We start from the raw sequence: 16,646 nt of genomic DNA on the forward strand, positions 1-16,646 counted from the left end.
CTCCGGGTGCTCCAGTTTCCTCCCACAGTCCAAAGATGTGCAGGTTAGGTGGATTGACCATGCTAAACTGCCCTTAGTATCCAAAATTGCCCTTAGTGTTGGGTAGGGTTACTGGGTGATGGGGATAGGGTGGATGTGTGGGCTTGGGTCGGGTGCTCTTTCCAAGAGCCGGTGCAGACTCAATGTAAATTCTATGAAGACTATTAAATACGTTAAGAGCCCATGGTGTTCAGGGTAAGATCCTGGCATGGATAGAGGATTTGCTGACTGGCAGAAGGCAGAGAGTGGGGATAAAAGGGCCTTTTTCAGGATGGCAGCCGGTGACTCGTGGTGTGTCCCAGGGGTCTGTGCTGGGACCACAACTTTTCACACTATACATTAATGATCTGGAAGAAGGAACTGAAGGCACTGCTGCTAAGTTTGCAGATGATACAAAGGTCAGTAAAGGGAGAGGTAGAATTGAGGAAGCAAGGGGGCTGCAGAAGGATTTGGACAGGCTAGGAGAGTGGGCAGTGAAGTGGCAAATGAAATACGATGTGAAAAAGTGTGAGGCTATGCACTTTGGAAGCAGGAATTTAGGCAGAGGCTATTTTCTAAATGGGGAAATGCTTAGTAAATCAGAAACACAAAGGGACTTGGGAGTCCTTGTTCACAATTCTCTTAAAGTTAACGTGCAGGTTCAGTCGGCAGTTAAGAAGGCAAATGCAATATTATCATTCATGTCAAGAGGACAAGAATACAAGACCAGGGATGTACTTCTGAGGCTGTACAAGGCTCTGGTCAGACCCCATTTGGAGTATTGTGAGCAGTTTTGGGCCCCGTATCTAAGGAAGGATATGCTGGCCTTGGAAAGGGTTCAGAGGAGGTTCACAAGAATGATCCCTGGAATGAAGAACTTATCGTATGAGGAACAGTTGAGGACACTATCTGTATTCATTGGAGTTTGGAAGGATGAGGGACGATCTTATTGAAACTTACAGGATACTGCGAGGCCTGGATAAAGTAGACGTGGAGAGGATGTTTCCACTTGTAAGAAAAACTAGAACCAGAAGACACCATCTCAGACTAAAGGGACGATCCTTTAAAACAGATGAGGAGGAATTTCTTCAGCCAGAGCGTGGTGAATCTGTCGAACTCTTTGCGGTAGAATGTTGTGGAGGCCAAATGACTGAGTGTCTTAAAGACCGAGATAGATAGGTTCTTGAATAATAAGGGGATCAGGGATTATGGGGAGAAGGCAGGAGAATGGGGATGAGAAAATATCAGCCACGATTGAATGGCGGAGCAGACACGATGGGCTGAGTAGCCTCATTCTGCTCCTATGTCTTATGGTCTTATAAATTTGAGGTAATGCATTTTGGTAGGTCTAACATAGAGGGGAAATATACAGTAAATGGCAAAACTCTTAAGAATATAGAAAGTCGAGAGATCTGTGCGTATGGTCCACAGATCTTTGAAAGTGGCAACACAAGTGGACAAGGTAGTGAAGAAAGCATATGGAATGCTTGCCTTCAATGGACGGGGCATCGAGTATAAAAATTCCCAAGTCATGCCACAGTTGTATAGAACCATCGTACGGCTGCACTGGGAATATTGCGCACAATTCTGGTTGCCACATGACCAGAGGGATGTAGAGGCTTCGGAGAGATGCAGAAGAGGTTTACCAGGATGATGCCTGGTCTGGAGGGTGTTAGTGATGTGGAGAGGCTGAATAGACTCTGACTGTTTTCATTTGAACAACAGAGGTTGAGGGGCGACCTGATAGAGAACTACAAGATTATGACGGGCATGGATAGAGTGGATGGGCAGGCATGCTTTCCCAGGGTGGAGGGGTCAGTCATTAGGGGGCATAGGTTTAAGATCCGTGGGGCAAAGTTTAGAGATGTGCGAGGCAGGTTTTTACACAGGATGGTGAGTGCCTGGAACCCGTTGCCAGGGGAGGTTGTGGAATCAGATACATTGACGATGTTTAGAAGGCATCTCGACAAATACGTGGATAGGATGGGTATAGAGAGATACGGCACTCGGAAGTGCTGAGGATTTTGTCCAAGGGTGGTACCATGACCGACGCAACCTTAAACAATTCTTCAGAAGCTGTTGCAGCTGGTTTATTCACCTTCCCAACCACACCTGTTGCTCTCTTTTGTGGCTATAAATATGGCAGTTAATAAGGTCGCGTTTCTTAATCTTAATTATGAATATGCTTTCAGAGTCGCCAGGTATCTCTTGATACCGCCACAAGGTTCAACCGAATACAGATCAAAGAGCCAATACACCAGTTAGTTAGTTCAAAGTCAGCGATACTTTATTTAAACACAGTATGATTCACTCATGCACAATAACACTAAACTATGTCTATCACTAACACCTATACTTAACTTTGGGTGCCCACTTAGGTCAGAGGAACAATGGCCGTTGTTCGGATCTGAGGCTGTTGGGTTCGAAGAGGTGGCAGGAGTACAGCTAAGGTCGTCCGTCTGTAGCGAGCGTTGAACTTGAACTTGCTTGCAGGTGGAAGTGTCTCTCCGGTTGAGAACCAATTCCAAGAGGCTGAACATATGGCGGGGGTTCCTTCTTATACTTGGGGGGGCTTTGCGCGCTTTTAGGCGGGCCTTAAACTTGGTCCCAATTAATTGGGCAGCTTTGCGATCACTGCCATCGATCTGAGCCAATAAAGGGGCGGGTGCCTTGATGGCTGGGCGTATCCTAAGTGGCCGTTGGCCTTGCTTTGTTTGTTTCTTCTTGCTGAGGTATTGGCGCCGGAATGTGTGGGACGGTATCGGCTACCTGAGCATTGGTCTTTGGTTCATCGGAGATGGGCCATCAGTGTGCAAATCGGCCAAGATTTTGGTTCTGTCTGCAGTCTGTTTTCTAAATACACATTCAGGCTCTGTGCCTGCCTGTTACTTTGCATTGTCCGTTTTTCCCTGTATGCTCTGTGAGAGTCCATTTTATATGCTGAAAGTGGCCATCCCAGGTGGCTACACAACCTCCTTATGATCCTCAACGCGAAGCGTGAAGGATCACATTACTGAATCTTCTTTGTTCTCTGCCTAAGTCGAGCACCCGCAATCAAGGACAGGTTCTATCCTACTCTGTCCTATGGATTCAAACCTTTACCTAATTGTTTTTATTTACATCATATCTTTCTAAAATCCTAAGGGGCACTGTAACACTCAAGCATGCATTACATTTCTTCTTTTAAACACGGGAACCTCTAACTATCTTTCTCTAAACTATCTTCAGGCTGTTTAGCCAATCAAAAGAATTTACAAAGTATAAACTATAGAGTAGCAGTGTTACATTTCTCTGTATCTCGGCGGGCAAGTACAGAAAATTCAAATCCTTTCTTTCTTCGAACAAATCAAAAAAATAATCGATGCACTTTATTTATTTAGAGAGAGGTTTGCTGGAGCCCAAAAATAGGGGGTCTAAGTGTGTATACCGGAGTGCGGGGAGGCTTTCCTTCGTCTCACTGTCTGGATGACACTGCAGAGTATTGCTATCACTAATAGGGCTTCTACGATGTATGAAAGGGAATACCATTTTATGAGGTTGTCGCACCAGGTTGGTGTGTCAGTGGCTGTTTCTGGGTGTAGTGTATGACAGTGATGGGATACATTCACGGCCTGTGGTAGGGGTTAGGGGGTCGCTTCCGCGCGCAACTGTAGTGATCCCACGATGATCCAAATGTAGGTCATTATGTCCGCCTTCATTTTTCTCTTGGTCTTCCTCTGTCTTCTGGTGTTTTGGATTTTCTGTGGACACAAGCATGTTATTGCCTTGTTTAAGATCTCGTATGTCTGTCTGTCTCTCCTTTTATCATCAATTGCCCATTAGAATTGTCACCATATGTGACTCCCTCATTTTTTTTTTAAACCAAATATTTTGGGGGACAAGACATCCGAAAAAGAAAATACTGTCACAGTGCGAGCAGTCTTGCAGCCTGTGTGGTCAATGCGCTGAGTGGGCGGACAATTTCTCCATCCAGCAGGAAATCGTTTCACCCAAGTGGTTGAACATGTAAATAGCATGTGAGGTAGTGACGTAAGGGTCGCCGGAAAGCAAACAAAACTTGTGGCAAAGAGCACTCTTTAAACCACATACTAAGAAACAGTAAAAGAGTTACATAGTTTCGAAATAAGAGCTCCGAATGGGGTGTGTATGGGCCGCGGCGGGGCCGAAGCTGTGTGAAAAGAGTCGGGTTACTGCCATCAACACAATCTGAGGCATCAAAATTGTGATGTTTTGAAGCAAAGTTGGGGAGTCACACAGTCAAAAGGCTAATGGAAGGAGAATAGCTGTAAAAATCAAGGGGCATACCTTTCATTCGACCCCAAAAGAGGTGAATGAAACTTCCAAGATTCTTGTGGTGTATAAAGAAATTGTTGGGGGGGGAAGTGGGGCGGGAGTAAAAAGCATAAGCATTCATAGCATAAGTAATGACAAATTACAGCGTTAAGTTCGTAAGGCTTGTTTGTTTCTTTTGTGAGCAATAAATTTTGTTTTTGACTAAAAATGTGAAACCTGTTGATTAATCATGGAGTATCTGTTAGCTGATGACCTCTGTTCCTGAAAGTCAATGTATAAATTCAAGACTTTCTTTCGTCGGGAAATGTTATGCTTCCTGTGAACTGGAAATTCTAAGCCCATTCATAGAGAAAGTACACCAGCCACAGTGACATTGACAATATATGTAATGGACTCTTACTGTAGGCTCCTGAGTGTTTCAATGAATCGGAACACACCATGCTGATAAGTCAGGTAGTTTGGGTTAAATTGAAAAAGTGAATTTATTCCCAGTTATAAATCTGTACAGAATTTTGATAAAACAACCAACAATGAGGATGAGGATAGAAGGATTGATGCCTCCGGGATGGATTATTGACTTGTCTATAGCAGGGAAAATCCTGACACACATTCTCCAGAGTCACCGACTTCTTGTTGCTGAAGAAACCCTTTCAGAGACGCAGTGACATCTGAGCATAAGTAGCAGCTTATAGACATGTTGATGATGTTTAGTGATCTTATCAAAGATTAATTTGCCCTATTTGAAATGATTGGATTGGTGGTGGGAGAGGTTGGAGACGGTCACTACTGAGGCAGACAGTGCTTTGGAAGGACAGCTCCCCTAAGTAAACACTGGATGGTAAACAGCACAGCCAACTCTCAGTGTATGGGACGTAGGTGAGCCGATTCCAAATCCATAATCATAGAATTTACAGTGCAGAAGGAGGCCATTCGGCCCATCGAGTCTGCACCGGCTCATGGAAAGAGCACCCTACCCAAGGTCAACACCGCCACCCTATCCCCATAACCCAGTAACCCCACCCAATGCTAAGGGCAATTTTAGGACATCAAGGGCAATTTAGCATGGCCAATCCACCGAACCTGCACATCTTTGGACTGTGGGAGGAAACCGGAGCACCCGGAGGAAACCCACGCACACACGGGGAGGATGTGCAGACTCCGCACAGACAGCGACCCAAGCCGGAATCGAACCTGTGACCCTGGAGCTGTGAAGCAATTGTGCTATCCACAAGGCTACCGTGCTGTAAGACATTGTAAGACATTACAAGACATTGTAAAGGCCCTTCTTGTTGATTCCTTTATTTACCATTTATTTTACTTTTACATATTAAATGGACATATTTAAGTCGAGCAGAGGAAGTGAGGAACCCAAAAGGTGCAATTTGGTACACTGAGCTATGGAGGTTTAGCTTTTGAATAGAAAAACTCCGACTTTCTGACACCAGATTGGTTGGCTGGTGGCCAAAGAATTGGGCCGTTACCCGAAGCCGATATCATGTTCGGGAGGAGAATCCCTTCCGATGCTTAAATCGGGGGTGGCGCTGGGTTGACGCCAGTTTCTTACTCTCCGCAGCCTCAGAAATCGTGTTGCGCGCCATTGGAACGGTATTGGTGCATCATCGGAAGTCCCTCCCCCGATGCTCCATCCAATGGGTCGAGTTCCAAACCACGCGGTTGACATGTTGTCTCAGTGGTTGGGAACCGGCTTGGTGGCTGTGGACTGTGTCCAGTGGCGCTACTGACGGCCGGGAGCCATGCTGGTGGCTGGCACGTCTACCGCGAGGGCTGGTGCGGGGTGGCTGGGGGGCATGTGGCATGTCGGGTCCGTGCACGGACGCTGCCATGTTATACGGCACGACCGCTGCAATTCGTCGAGTGCACATGCACGGTCCCGACCCAGCTGTTTTTGTTGTGGAGCCGGGAGTTTTACCCGGTGCTGCTGCTAACCCCTCACCATTCCCAGGATTGGTGAGGGTCCGCCGCCAAATTTGGCGTCGTAAAACATCACAGTTCCCATGCCGGCGTCGGCACTTAGTCGCCAAATTGCAGAATCCAGACCCATATTCTGACATGCGATGATTGGGTCTTAACAGGGTGGGATGATTTTTAAGCACCCAGGAAGGAACAGTCGGGTCCTGACTGCAACGAGGAGCTGTGAACTGCTGTCTCGCTCCTTCTCCGGAAATCCCCTCTGTGTTTGTCTGTCTTGTGTGTGTCGAGGGTGGGGCGGATTAAAGGGCTAGGAACTATATAATAGTCAACCAGTTGTATTTGCTGCATATTTAATTATAGTTCTTGTTATAAATAAATATTAGTTGTGTTAAATTTATAAACCCGGTGATTGTGGTTATTGGGCTGCCAGAGCCCAAAGACTTTGGGCATTTTCTGAGAATTCATTTGTTAAAAGTCAATTGTGTTGCAATTCCAGGTCAAGTGGGTCTGGAATTGACTGTGCATTAACGCAGGGCGTCATAACAACATAACAGCGGAAGTAGGCCATTCAGCCCATTGAGTCTGCACATGCATTCACTGAGATCATGATTGACCTGATAATCCTCAACTGCACCTTCCTATCATATCCCCATAACCATTAATTCTCTGAATAATTAAAAATATCTATCTTAGCCTTGAACATACTTAAGAACCACTTCCACAGATTTACTACCCTCTGAGAGAAGACAGCGATCCTTCATTCTGAAATTATGCCCTTGGTCCTAGACTTTCCCAGAAGAAGAAACAACCTCTCAACACCTACCCGGACCAGCCCAGCCCAGCCCCTTCAGACTCCTATATCATAGAATTTACAGTGCAGAAGGACGCCAGTCGGCCCACCGAGTCTGCAATGGCCCTTGGAAAGAGCATCCCTAGCCAAGCCCACGCCTCCACCCTATCCCCACACCTCCACCCTATCCCCGTAACCCCACCTAACCTTTTTTGGACACTAAGGGCAATTTAGCATAGCCAATCGACCTAACCGCACATCTTTGGACTGTTGGAGGAAACTGGAGCACCCGGAGGAACCCCACACAGACACGGGGAGAACATGCAGACTCCGCACAGACCTGGGACCCTGGAGCTGTGAAGTAACTGTGCTATCATGCTGCCCAGTATATGTCCTCAATAAGGTCACCTCTAATTCTTCTGAACTCCAATGAGTACAGGCCCAACCTACTCAATCTCTCCTCATAAGAAAATCTCCCAATACCGGGGATCAGCTCAGTGAACCTTCTCTGGACTGCCTTCAATGCCATTCTATCTTTCTTTAGATAAGGGGACCAAAACTATTCACAGTATTCCAGGTGTATCTTGTATAGTTTTAGCAGGACTTACCTTTTTTTATACTCCATTCCCTTTGAAATAAAGACCAATATTCCATTCGCTTTCCCAATTACCTGCTGAACTTGCATGCTAGCTTTTTGTGATTTATGCATGAGGACCCCCAAATACCTTTGTGTTACAGCTTTCTGCAGTCTTTCTTAATTTAAATAATATTCAGCTACTTTGTTCTTCCTATCAAAGTCCACAACTTTACATTTTCTCACATTTTTATCCCACCTGGCAAATTTTTGCCCACTCATATATCCCTCTGTAGACTTGCTGTGTCATCTTCACCACTTGTTTTCACACCTATTTTTGCATCATCCCTTGTCCAAATCATTCATATTAAATCTCTGTGGAGATGTTTGGCAAGAGCGAGGAGTAGGTGAAACAATCCTGACATATGTCACACTGCAAGCTCACTGATGCTCCATTAGGTTCAGCAATTGTTAAAGTATTATTACAGAACACACACAGATAGGGCTTCTGCCCTGTGTGTGTGTGTTGATGGAGCAGGACATACACCAGCACTGCCCGTCACACACCCACACCTGAATGGTTTGTATATAGGGATCTGCTGGTTCTTCAGATCAGAGGAGTGGGTGAAAGCCTTATCGCAAACTTCATACTTGATGGGTCACTTCCCTGATGGACCAGGTGGTTTGATCAGTTTGTCACTCACTTTGTGTGTGAACGATTTCTCAGTGTGAATTTGTCAATGTTTCATGAATGTCACAAAATCTCAGACACACTTGAATGGTTTCTCCACTGTGTGATTCTTCTGGTGTACCAGGATGTTGACCTTGTGAAGTCTTTGTTGAACACCTCACACTGAAACATCTTTTCCTCAATGTGGATGTGTCAGTGTTGCAGGAGTGTTGCTGACTAAGTGAAGAGATAGTCACACACCTCACTTCTCTTCCCCATTGTGTGACTATGATGGTGATCAAACTTGCTCCATAATTGTTCAAAGTCCGTATTACACAACTACAAGTGAATGTTTTCTTCTTCCCTATGAATTCGTCGGTGACTCACCAGGCCTGGTAATTGTGCAAAGCCCTTATTGCATACCTCACACTTGAACGGTTTCTCCCCAGTGTGAAGGCGTTGGTGTGTGCGGAGAGTCGATGACTGTGAGAATGATTTGTTACACACTTCACACATGAATGGTTTCTCGCCTGTGTGAATCCTCTGGTGCATCTGGAGATTGGATGCCTGGGTGAAAGCCATCTCACAAGTATCACACCTGAATGGCTTCTCCCCAGTGTGAATGCTCTGGTGTACCAGGAGCCTTGTAGATGTTACAAAAGCTTTATCACAAACCTCACACTTAAAGGGTTTCTCCCCAGTGTGGATTGTCTGATGGATCAGGAGGCTTGTTAACTGCGCAAAAGATCTGTCACACACTTTGCACGGAAATGGTTTCTCTCCTGTGTGAATGCGTTGGTGTGCGCGGAGGTGTGATGATTCGGAGAATGATTTGTCACACACCTCACACGTGAACGGTTTTTCCCCTGTGTGAATGCGTTGATGTCTGCGAAAGTGCGATGAACGCAAGAATGATGTGTTGCACACCTCACACTTGAACGGTTTCGCTTCCATGTGGCTGTCTTTGTGTTAACAGCTGTACCTTTTGCACCTTTTGTGTCAGGATATCTGAACAGCCTGTGGAGCCCACCTCACACTTGAACAGCCTCTCACCTGTAGGAATGAGTCAGTGGTTCATGAGGCTCGATGAATGATTGAAGCTCTCACCACACTTGGAGCCCACTCACACTTCTTCCCAGTCTCACCTTCACCGATCACCCACAGCCGAACCTTCAGAAAGTTGATTCTGATGGAATGTTCCACACCACTGACCAGTTTCAGATCTGATGAGATGTCAAAACTCCCCTGACCCAACCAATTTCCAGATGATGGTTTCACTGTCCAACCGTCTCTGTGTTCAGCAATGCTGTGAAGGGACTGGATGTCTTCCCACAGTCGCGCAGTTGTTCCTCGGGTGATGGTCAGGATGTACCTCTCTGTATACTCTGTGGAGTACGGTGCAATCCTTCTGTAAAACAGGAAAAGAGAACACGCATCATGTCCTCCCCGTAATAAACCAGATAAAGCTGCTCCTGATGGAGTATCAGGTAAAATACTGAAAGAATGGGTTCTTCAGTTTAAAGGGGTATTTTCACACTCATTTCAATTTTTATTGTGTTAGTGGTGTCCCAGATACTTGGAAAGCATCAGCCATCATAACTGTGCCGAAGAATCCAGGACCCAAAAATCCCGGACCTGGACTCGCATCAGCTGATCATGGGAGGGGGGACTTTAATACGGTTATAGATCCGAGGCTGTATCGGTTGAGTTCAAGGACAGGAAGGATGCCAGCCGCGGCAAAAGAGCTGAAGGGGTTTATGGAACAGATGGGATGGGTAGATCCGTGGAGGTTCGGACGACCGATATCGAAGGAGTTTTCTTTTTTTCTCCCATGTTCACAAAGTGTGCTCCCAGATTGATTTTTCTGTTTTGAACAGGGCGTTCCTGGCGGGGGTGGTGGATGGCGAGTATTTGGCGATTGTTATGTCCCACACTGGGTGGATTTACGGGTGAGTAAGGAGGGGAGCCAGCGCCCGCAATGGAGATTGGATGTCGGACTGTTAGCCGGTGAGGGTAGTGTATATGCGGGTGAGGGAGGCCATCCAGAATTATGTGGAGCTAAATGACACAGGGGAGGTGTGGGAGGCACTGAAACAGTAGTTAGGGGGGATCTAATTTCGGTATGGGCTCATAGAGAAGGTGGAGCGGGCAGAGATGGATAGGCTGGTTAGGGAGATTCTCCAGGTGGACAGGAGGTACTCGGAGGCCCCGGAGGCAGGGATGTTGAAGGAGCAGCAGAAGCTGCAGATGGTGTTTGGTCTGATATCCACATGGAAGGTGGGGCAGTTGAGGAAGGCGAGAGGGGCGGTGTATGAGTATAGGGATAAGACCAATAGGATGTTAGCACATCAGCTCAGGAAATGGGAGGCAGCCAGGGAGATAGGAAGAGTGAAGGATAAAGGGGAGAACATGATCTTGGACCAAGTGGGGGTGAACAGTGTGTTCAAGGAATTTTACAGTCGGCTATACAAGTTGGAGCCCCAGCGGGGGAAGGGGGGGATGAGGCAATTCTTGGAGGGTTTGGAGTTTCCGAAGGCGGAGGAAGGGTTCATGGAGGGGCTGGGAGCCCCGATAGGGCTTGTTGAAGTAGTAGAGGGATTGGAGGCCATGCAGTCGGGCAAGGCCCCGGGGCCGGACGGAACCCCAGTGGAATTCAATAAAACGTATTCTGGGGTGCTGTGTTCGTTGTTGGTGAGGGCATTAAATGAGGCCAGGGAGTGGGGTGTTCTTTCCCCAACAATGTCACAGGCTTTGATCTCATTGATTCTGAAGCGGGGGAAGGACCCAGAACAATGCGGCTCATATAAACCAACCTCCTTACTAAATGTAGGCGCCAAATTGCCGGCCAAGATCTTGGCCTCGAGGATAGAAGATTATGTCCCAGGGTGATAGGGGAGGACCAGTTGGGATTTGTCAAAGGAAGGCAAAGTTAGAAGGCTCTTGGGACTTCCGGTGGCGGCCATGGAGTGAAAGGTCGCACATTTGGCAGCTCATGGTGGTCTTTTTGTGGCCTTTACACCGGATTGTTGTAGGAATTTTGTGAAGTAAGGGTGTAGAAGCAAGAACAGAAGGAGGGGACTCCTAGTTTATGGAGCTGTGCCCCAGAAAAGATCGTAAAAGGAGGAATCAGAAGTTGGTGGCGAGTGAGGACCAGATTTTGAGTGTGGCAATGGTTTGGCCCCGCCAGCTCAGTGGTCGACGGATCAGTTGGTAGCTTCTTGAATGAGAAGTTCTCCCAACAACGTAAGGAGTGTGCGGAGGACCTGCCCGGGTGGTGGACTCGATTAGGGTGGTGGTTGACCGCGTGGAGGCGAGACTGACCACCCAGGGACAGGCGATCCAGAGGTTGGAGGAGCAGGAGGGGGAGCATGAGGAGCAGTCCACCTCTATGGCAGCAGAAATCGGGATGCTGCAGGACCAGCAGAAACGATTGTTGGAGAAGGTGGAGGGCCTGGAGAACCATTCTCAGAGGCAGAAGATCCGGATCGTGGGTCTGCCGGAAGGGAAAGAAGGATTGGATGCTGGTGCGTATGTGGGGAAGATGCTGGAGAAGCTGTTGGGGGAAGGTTCGTTCGACAAGCCGTTGGAGGTGGACCGGGCCCGTGGTACAACTGCATCAGTTCCTAGACAAGGAACGTATTATGAGATGGGCCAGGTAGACGAGGTGGTGTATGTGGGAAGATGCTGATATCCGGATGTACCAGGACTTGGGAGCAGAACTTGCAAAGAGGAGGGCGAGTTTCAACAAGGTCAAGTCGGCCCTGTATGCAAAAGGAATAAAGTTTGGACTGCTTTACCCGGCCCGTCTATGGGTGACCTATGAGGGTCAGAAATTGTACTTTGGCTCGCCGGAGGACGTGGTGTGCTTTATGAAAGACAATAAGCTGATGGGAGAATGAAGACCTTGAGTTTTGACTGTGGGGAACTGAGCTGTGAGCTATGTGTTGGTGTAAATTTTTTGCTTTGGTAACATACTTGGCTATATGAATTAATGATTGCTTTTTGCTCCATCAACTTTTCTGCTGAGACAGTGAACTTTGGACTAAGAGTGACTCTTAACAGATGTATCTTCCAAAGGCAATGGGTCAAGTAAGGACCGGTTCCCCATTTTCTTCAGGAACTGTTATTCTAAGCTGTTAAAACAGCTGCGACCACATCCAGGACTGGCAACTCATGACCTTAGGACTGGCAACCCATAACCTTATATAATCACGTGTGCAACATATGGATTTGATAAATGTAAGTTTCTGTCATGTATGGCATGACCTGAGATATTAAGATAATAAGGATTTATAACTAAAAATGGTATGAACGGCGAATCTAAGAGAATTGATTGGCTGTATGTAAATGAGAATGCAAACTAATTTTGCTTTGAAAGTGCATTTTAAGCCACAGCTCAGCGAGAAAGTGTCCTGGCAAGACTGCGGAGTCTAAGACCTTTCTCCCAGAGCTCTGCAACAATAAATTGCTTCCATTGCTCACGTTGTATATTTGTGAATATTTTTCACCCAACATATGTTTTGTAAAACTTTAAACTTTCAACGTTCAATTTGCGATGTTCGGAATTACGTTTGAGGCTTCGTATATATATTTTCCCTTTCCGTTTTTCATTCGCTTCTGTGTGGGGTTAGCTGAATAGATAATACTTTGTTAAGGGAGGAGAGGTGGGCCTTTGTGCTCTGACCTTGGGAGGGATTGTTTGTTTGTTCATGCTTCTTGCCAGTGTTTTGAGAGTTTGCAGTAAGAGCAGGGGGTAGGGGATAGATGCTAGGCACCAGGGGCGGGGGCTGCCAGGCTAGCTGGGAGGACTAGTAGATAATGAGCTGGTGGAAGGCTTGGGAGGCCCAATTGGGCTTGGGGAGGTGATAGACAGACTGGGGGCGATGCAATCGGGCAAGGCTCCGGGATCTGATGGATACCATGTTGAGTTTTATAAAAGGTTCTCCGGGTTGCTGCCCCCGCTCCTGGTAAAGGTTTTTTAATGAGTACAAGGAGCTGGGAGTGCTCCCCCCCAATGCTATCGCAGGCATCGATTTCCCTTATTTTAAAGTGGGATCAGGATCCAGAGAGCTGTGGATCATATAGACCGATCTCTCTTTTGAACGTAGATGCGAAGTTGCTGGCAAAGATATTGGCCACATGTATAGAGGACTGTGTCCTGGGGGTATTAGGGGAGGACCAGACGGGATTTGTGAAGGGACGGCAATTGACTGCTCCTAAATGTTATAATGGTGCCAGCGGAGGGTCGCGAGGTAGAGGTGGTAATAGCCATGGATGCAGAAAAGGCCTTTGATTGGGTGGAGTGGAAGTACTTGTGGGTTCGGGCAAGGATTGGTGGATTGGGTCTGGTTGCTATCACAGGCACCGGTGGCGAATGTAAGGACCAAACGGGTCCGGTCAGAATACTTTAGTTTGTGTAGGGGGACAAGACAGGGATGTCCACTTTCCCCACTACTGTTTGCCCTGGCCATAGAGCTCTTAGGTCATTGAATGTCTGGCGGGGGATAGTGAGAGGGGGGTGGATCATAGGGTCTCGCTCTAGCGGACAAATTGCTCCTTTACATGAAATGAAAATCAATTATTGTCACAAGTAGGCTTCAAATGAAGTTACTGTGAAAAGCCCCTAGTCACCACATTCCGGCACCTGTTCGCAGGTTCAATTCCTCACAGGAATTGAACCTGCGCTGCTGGCTTTGTTCTGCTTTACAAGCCAGCTATTTAGCCCACTGTGCTAAACCAGCCTCTACATGAAAGACCCGTTGGGAGGGATGCCTGGAATTATGGAGATATTGGAAGAATTTGGTTGGTTCTCAGGCTACAAGTTAAATATGGTAAGAGCGAGGTGTTCGCGATCCAGACACGGGGGCAGGACAGGAGACTGAGGAAGTTACCGTTTAAAGTGGTGGGGAAGAGTTTTAGGTACCTGGGGTTCCAGGTGGCTAGGGACTTGGGTCAGCTCCATTGGTTAAATCTGGGCAGGGTGGTCGAGCAAATGAAAGGAGACTTCCGTAGGTGGGACATGCTCCCCCTGTCATTGGCGGGGAGGGTACAGACTGTGAAGATGGCAGTCCTCCCGAGGTTGCTGTTTCTTTTTCAATGTCTTCCAATTTTTGTCCGGAAGGCTTTTTTCAGGAAAATGAACACGGCGGTCTCTGGTTTTGTATGGGCTGGTAAGACCCTGAGGGTAAAGAAGGTACTTTTGGAACGGGGGCACTGGCAGGGGGTCTTGGCCCTTCCGAATTTTATTAACTATTACTGGGCCGCCAACATATCGATGGTTAGGAAGTGGGTAGTGGGGGAGGGGTCAGTGTGGGAGCGAGTGGAGGCGACATCTTGTAAGGGTATGAGTTTGGAGGCTTTACTAAAGGCGCCCATGCCGTTCTCGCCGGCTAGGTACTCCACAAGCCCGGTGGTGGTGGCAGCCCTGAGGCTGGGGACAATGGAGACAGCACATGAGATTGGAGGGGGCATCAGTGTGGTCACTGATCTGTGATAATCACCGGTTTGTTCCACGAGGACTGGATGGGGGCTTTGGGAGGTGGCAGCGGGCAGGGATTGAGAGATTTGGGGATCTCTTCATTGAGGACTTTGTCCTGTTGCTGATTTTGCCTTGGTTCAATTGCTCTTTTATTACCTTTGCTCTCGAGTCGCCAGGTGGGCAGGATGATATTTCTTTCAGGAAACCTCAAAGCTTGCATTTTCTTCCACCTGCTGTGGAGTTTTATTGCCTCAGTATGTGTAGCTTTGCTCTGAAAGGTTTTCCACCCAGAAGTCAGCCTGATCCACAGTCAAGCTGGGAGTACTCCAGAGGACACCAGACCTTTATCTACTGCCCGGAGGTTAAAATCAACCAAGCATAAAACTGGAGATGTATCAAGGGTGGCCCACTTACCCCACTCCCCATCTGCCAACTCACATTCCCAACTAAAATTGTGGCTTGTTGCTGATTTTCTCCTTGGTTCAATTGCTCTGTTTTATTACCTTTGCTCTCGAGTCACCAGGTATCTTTATGATACCGCCACGAGGTTCAAGTCCGAGTAATGATCAATAACTCAATACACCGATTAGTAAGATTTAAATCAAAGCACATTTATTATACACCGTAATCGCTACTCATGCACAAAATCTACATCTAAGCTACTTCTACAACTAACAGGCCTATACTTAACTTTGGACTGGCCCACCAGGTCAGGGGAACAAATGGCCTTTCGTTCGGGTTCTGAGTCTGCGGGATTCGAAGTTGGTACGGATTGGTAGCCAGGAGCACCTATCTCGTAGCGAGCGTTGAATTAAGAGTCGATTTCGGCGGGAGAATCAGCTGGTGAGTCAGTTTCAGCGGGAGCAGTGCGGAAGTGGCTGCTGGGAGGTAAGTCTGTCCTTTAAAAGCATTTGTCTTTGCAGGGGCAGGCCAGTCGATTTCGGCGGGAGTGGAGCTGGCTGGTTAGTCAATTTCAGCAGGAGCTGAGAATTTAAAAAAAAAAATTAGTGTTTTAGGCGGGAACAGGAAGTCGACCCGCGGACGTCTGGGAAGACCCTCACCAATAAATTCTGGTGGAGAGGAAACCCGAGACACTACACGTGTAGTGTCTCCCACCCGCCCTCCTCCTCTAACCTAATAATAAAACCCATTGGTCTGAGGTAAGTACCATATTTTATTATATTATTATTTTTTATAAAAAATTTAATTTAGTTGTTAGCCAGATCTTGGTAGAAAGTTAGAGGAATGGCAGGGAAGGGAGTGCAATGTTCCTCCTGCAGGATGTTTGAGGTGAGGGATGCAGTTAGTGTCCCTGCTGATTTTACCTGCAGGAAGTGCTGCCATCTCCAGCTCCTCCAAGACCGAGTTAGGGAACTGGAGCTGGAGTTGGAAGAACTTCGGATCATTCGGGAGGCAGAAGGGGTCATAGATAGCAGCTTCAGGGAATTAGTTACACCAAAGATTGGAGATAGGTGGGTAACTGTAAGAGGGACTGGGAAAAAGCAGTCAGTGCAGGGATCCCCTGCGGTCGTTCCCCTGAGAAACAAGTATACCGCTTTGGATACTTGTGGGGGGGGGGGGACTTACCAGGGGTAAGCCATGGGGTACGGGCCTCTGGCACGGAGTCTGTCCCTGTTGCTCAGAAGGGAAGGGGGGAGAGGAGCAGAGCATTAGTAATTGGGGACTCTATAGTCGGGCACAGATAGGCGATTTTGTAGGAGCGTGAGAGACTCACGTTTGGTATGTTGCCTCCCAGGTGCAAGGGTACGTGATGTCTCGGATCGTGTTTTCCGGGTCCTTAGGGGGAGGGGGAGCAGCCCCAAGTCGTGGTCCACATTGGCACTAACGACATAGGTAGGAAAGGGGACAAGGATGTCAGGCAGGCTTTCAG

At 47.5% G+C, this 16,646-nt stretch overlaps 1 protein-coding gene across 1 annotated transcript in view; it reads right to left on the bottom strand.

Moving 5' to 3' along the window:
* Positions 1–15,804, bottom strand: part of LOC140430245 (uncharacterized) — a 100,759-nt gene extending 84,955 nt beyond the window's left edge. The window contains exons 1-2 of the mRNA XM_072517673.1: positions 15,447–15,804; positions 8,621–9,685 (exon numbers count right to left, since the gene is read on the bottom strand). Coding sequence (XP_072373774.1) covers positions 8,621–9,231 — 611 coding nt within the window. The 5' untranslated portion in view covers positions 9,232–9,685; positions 15,447–15,804. The remainder of the gene's footprint in view (positions 1–8,620; positions 9,686–15,446) is intronic.
* Positions 15,805–16,646: the final 842 nt, after the last annotated feature.

Source organism: Scyliorhinus torazame, chromosome 10, assembly GCF_047496885.1.
Source record: "Scyliorhinus torazame isolate Kashiwa2021f chromosome 10, sScyTor2.1, whole genome shotgun sequence".
Lineage (NCBI taxonomy): Eukaryota > Metazoa > Chordata > Chondrichthyes > Carcharhiniformes > Scyliorhinidae > Scyliorhinus > Scyliorhinus torazame.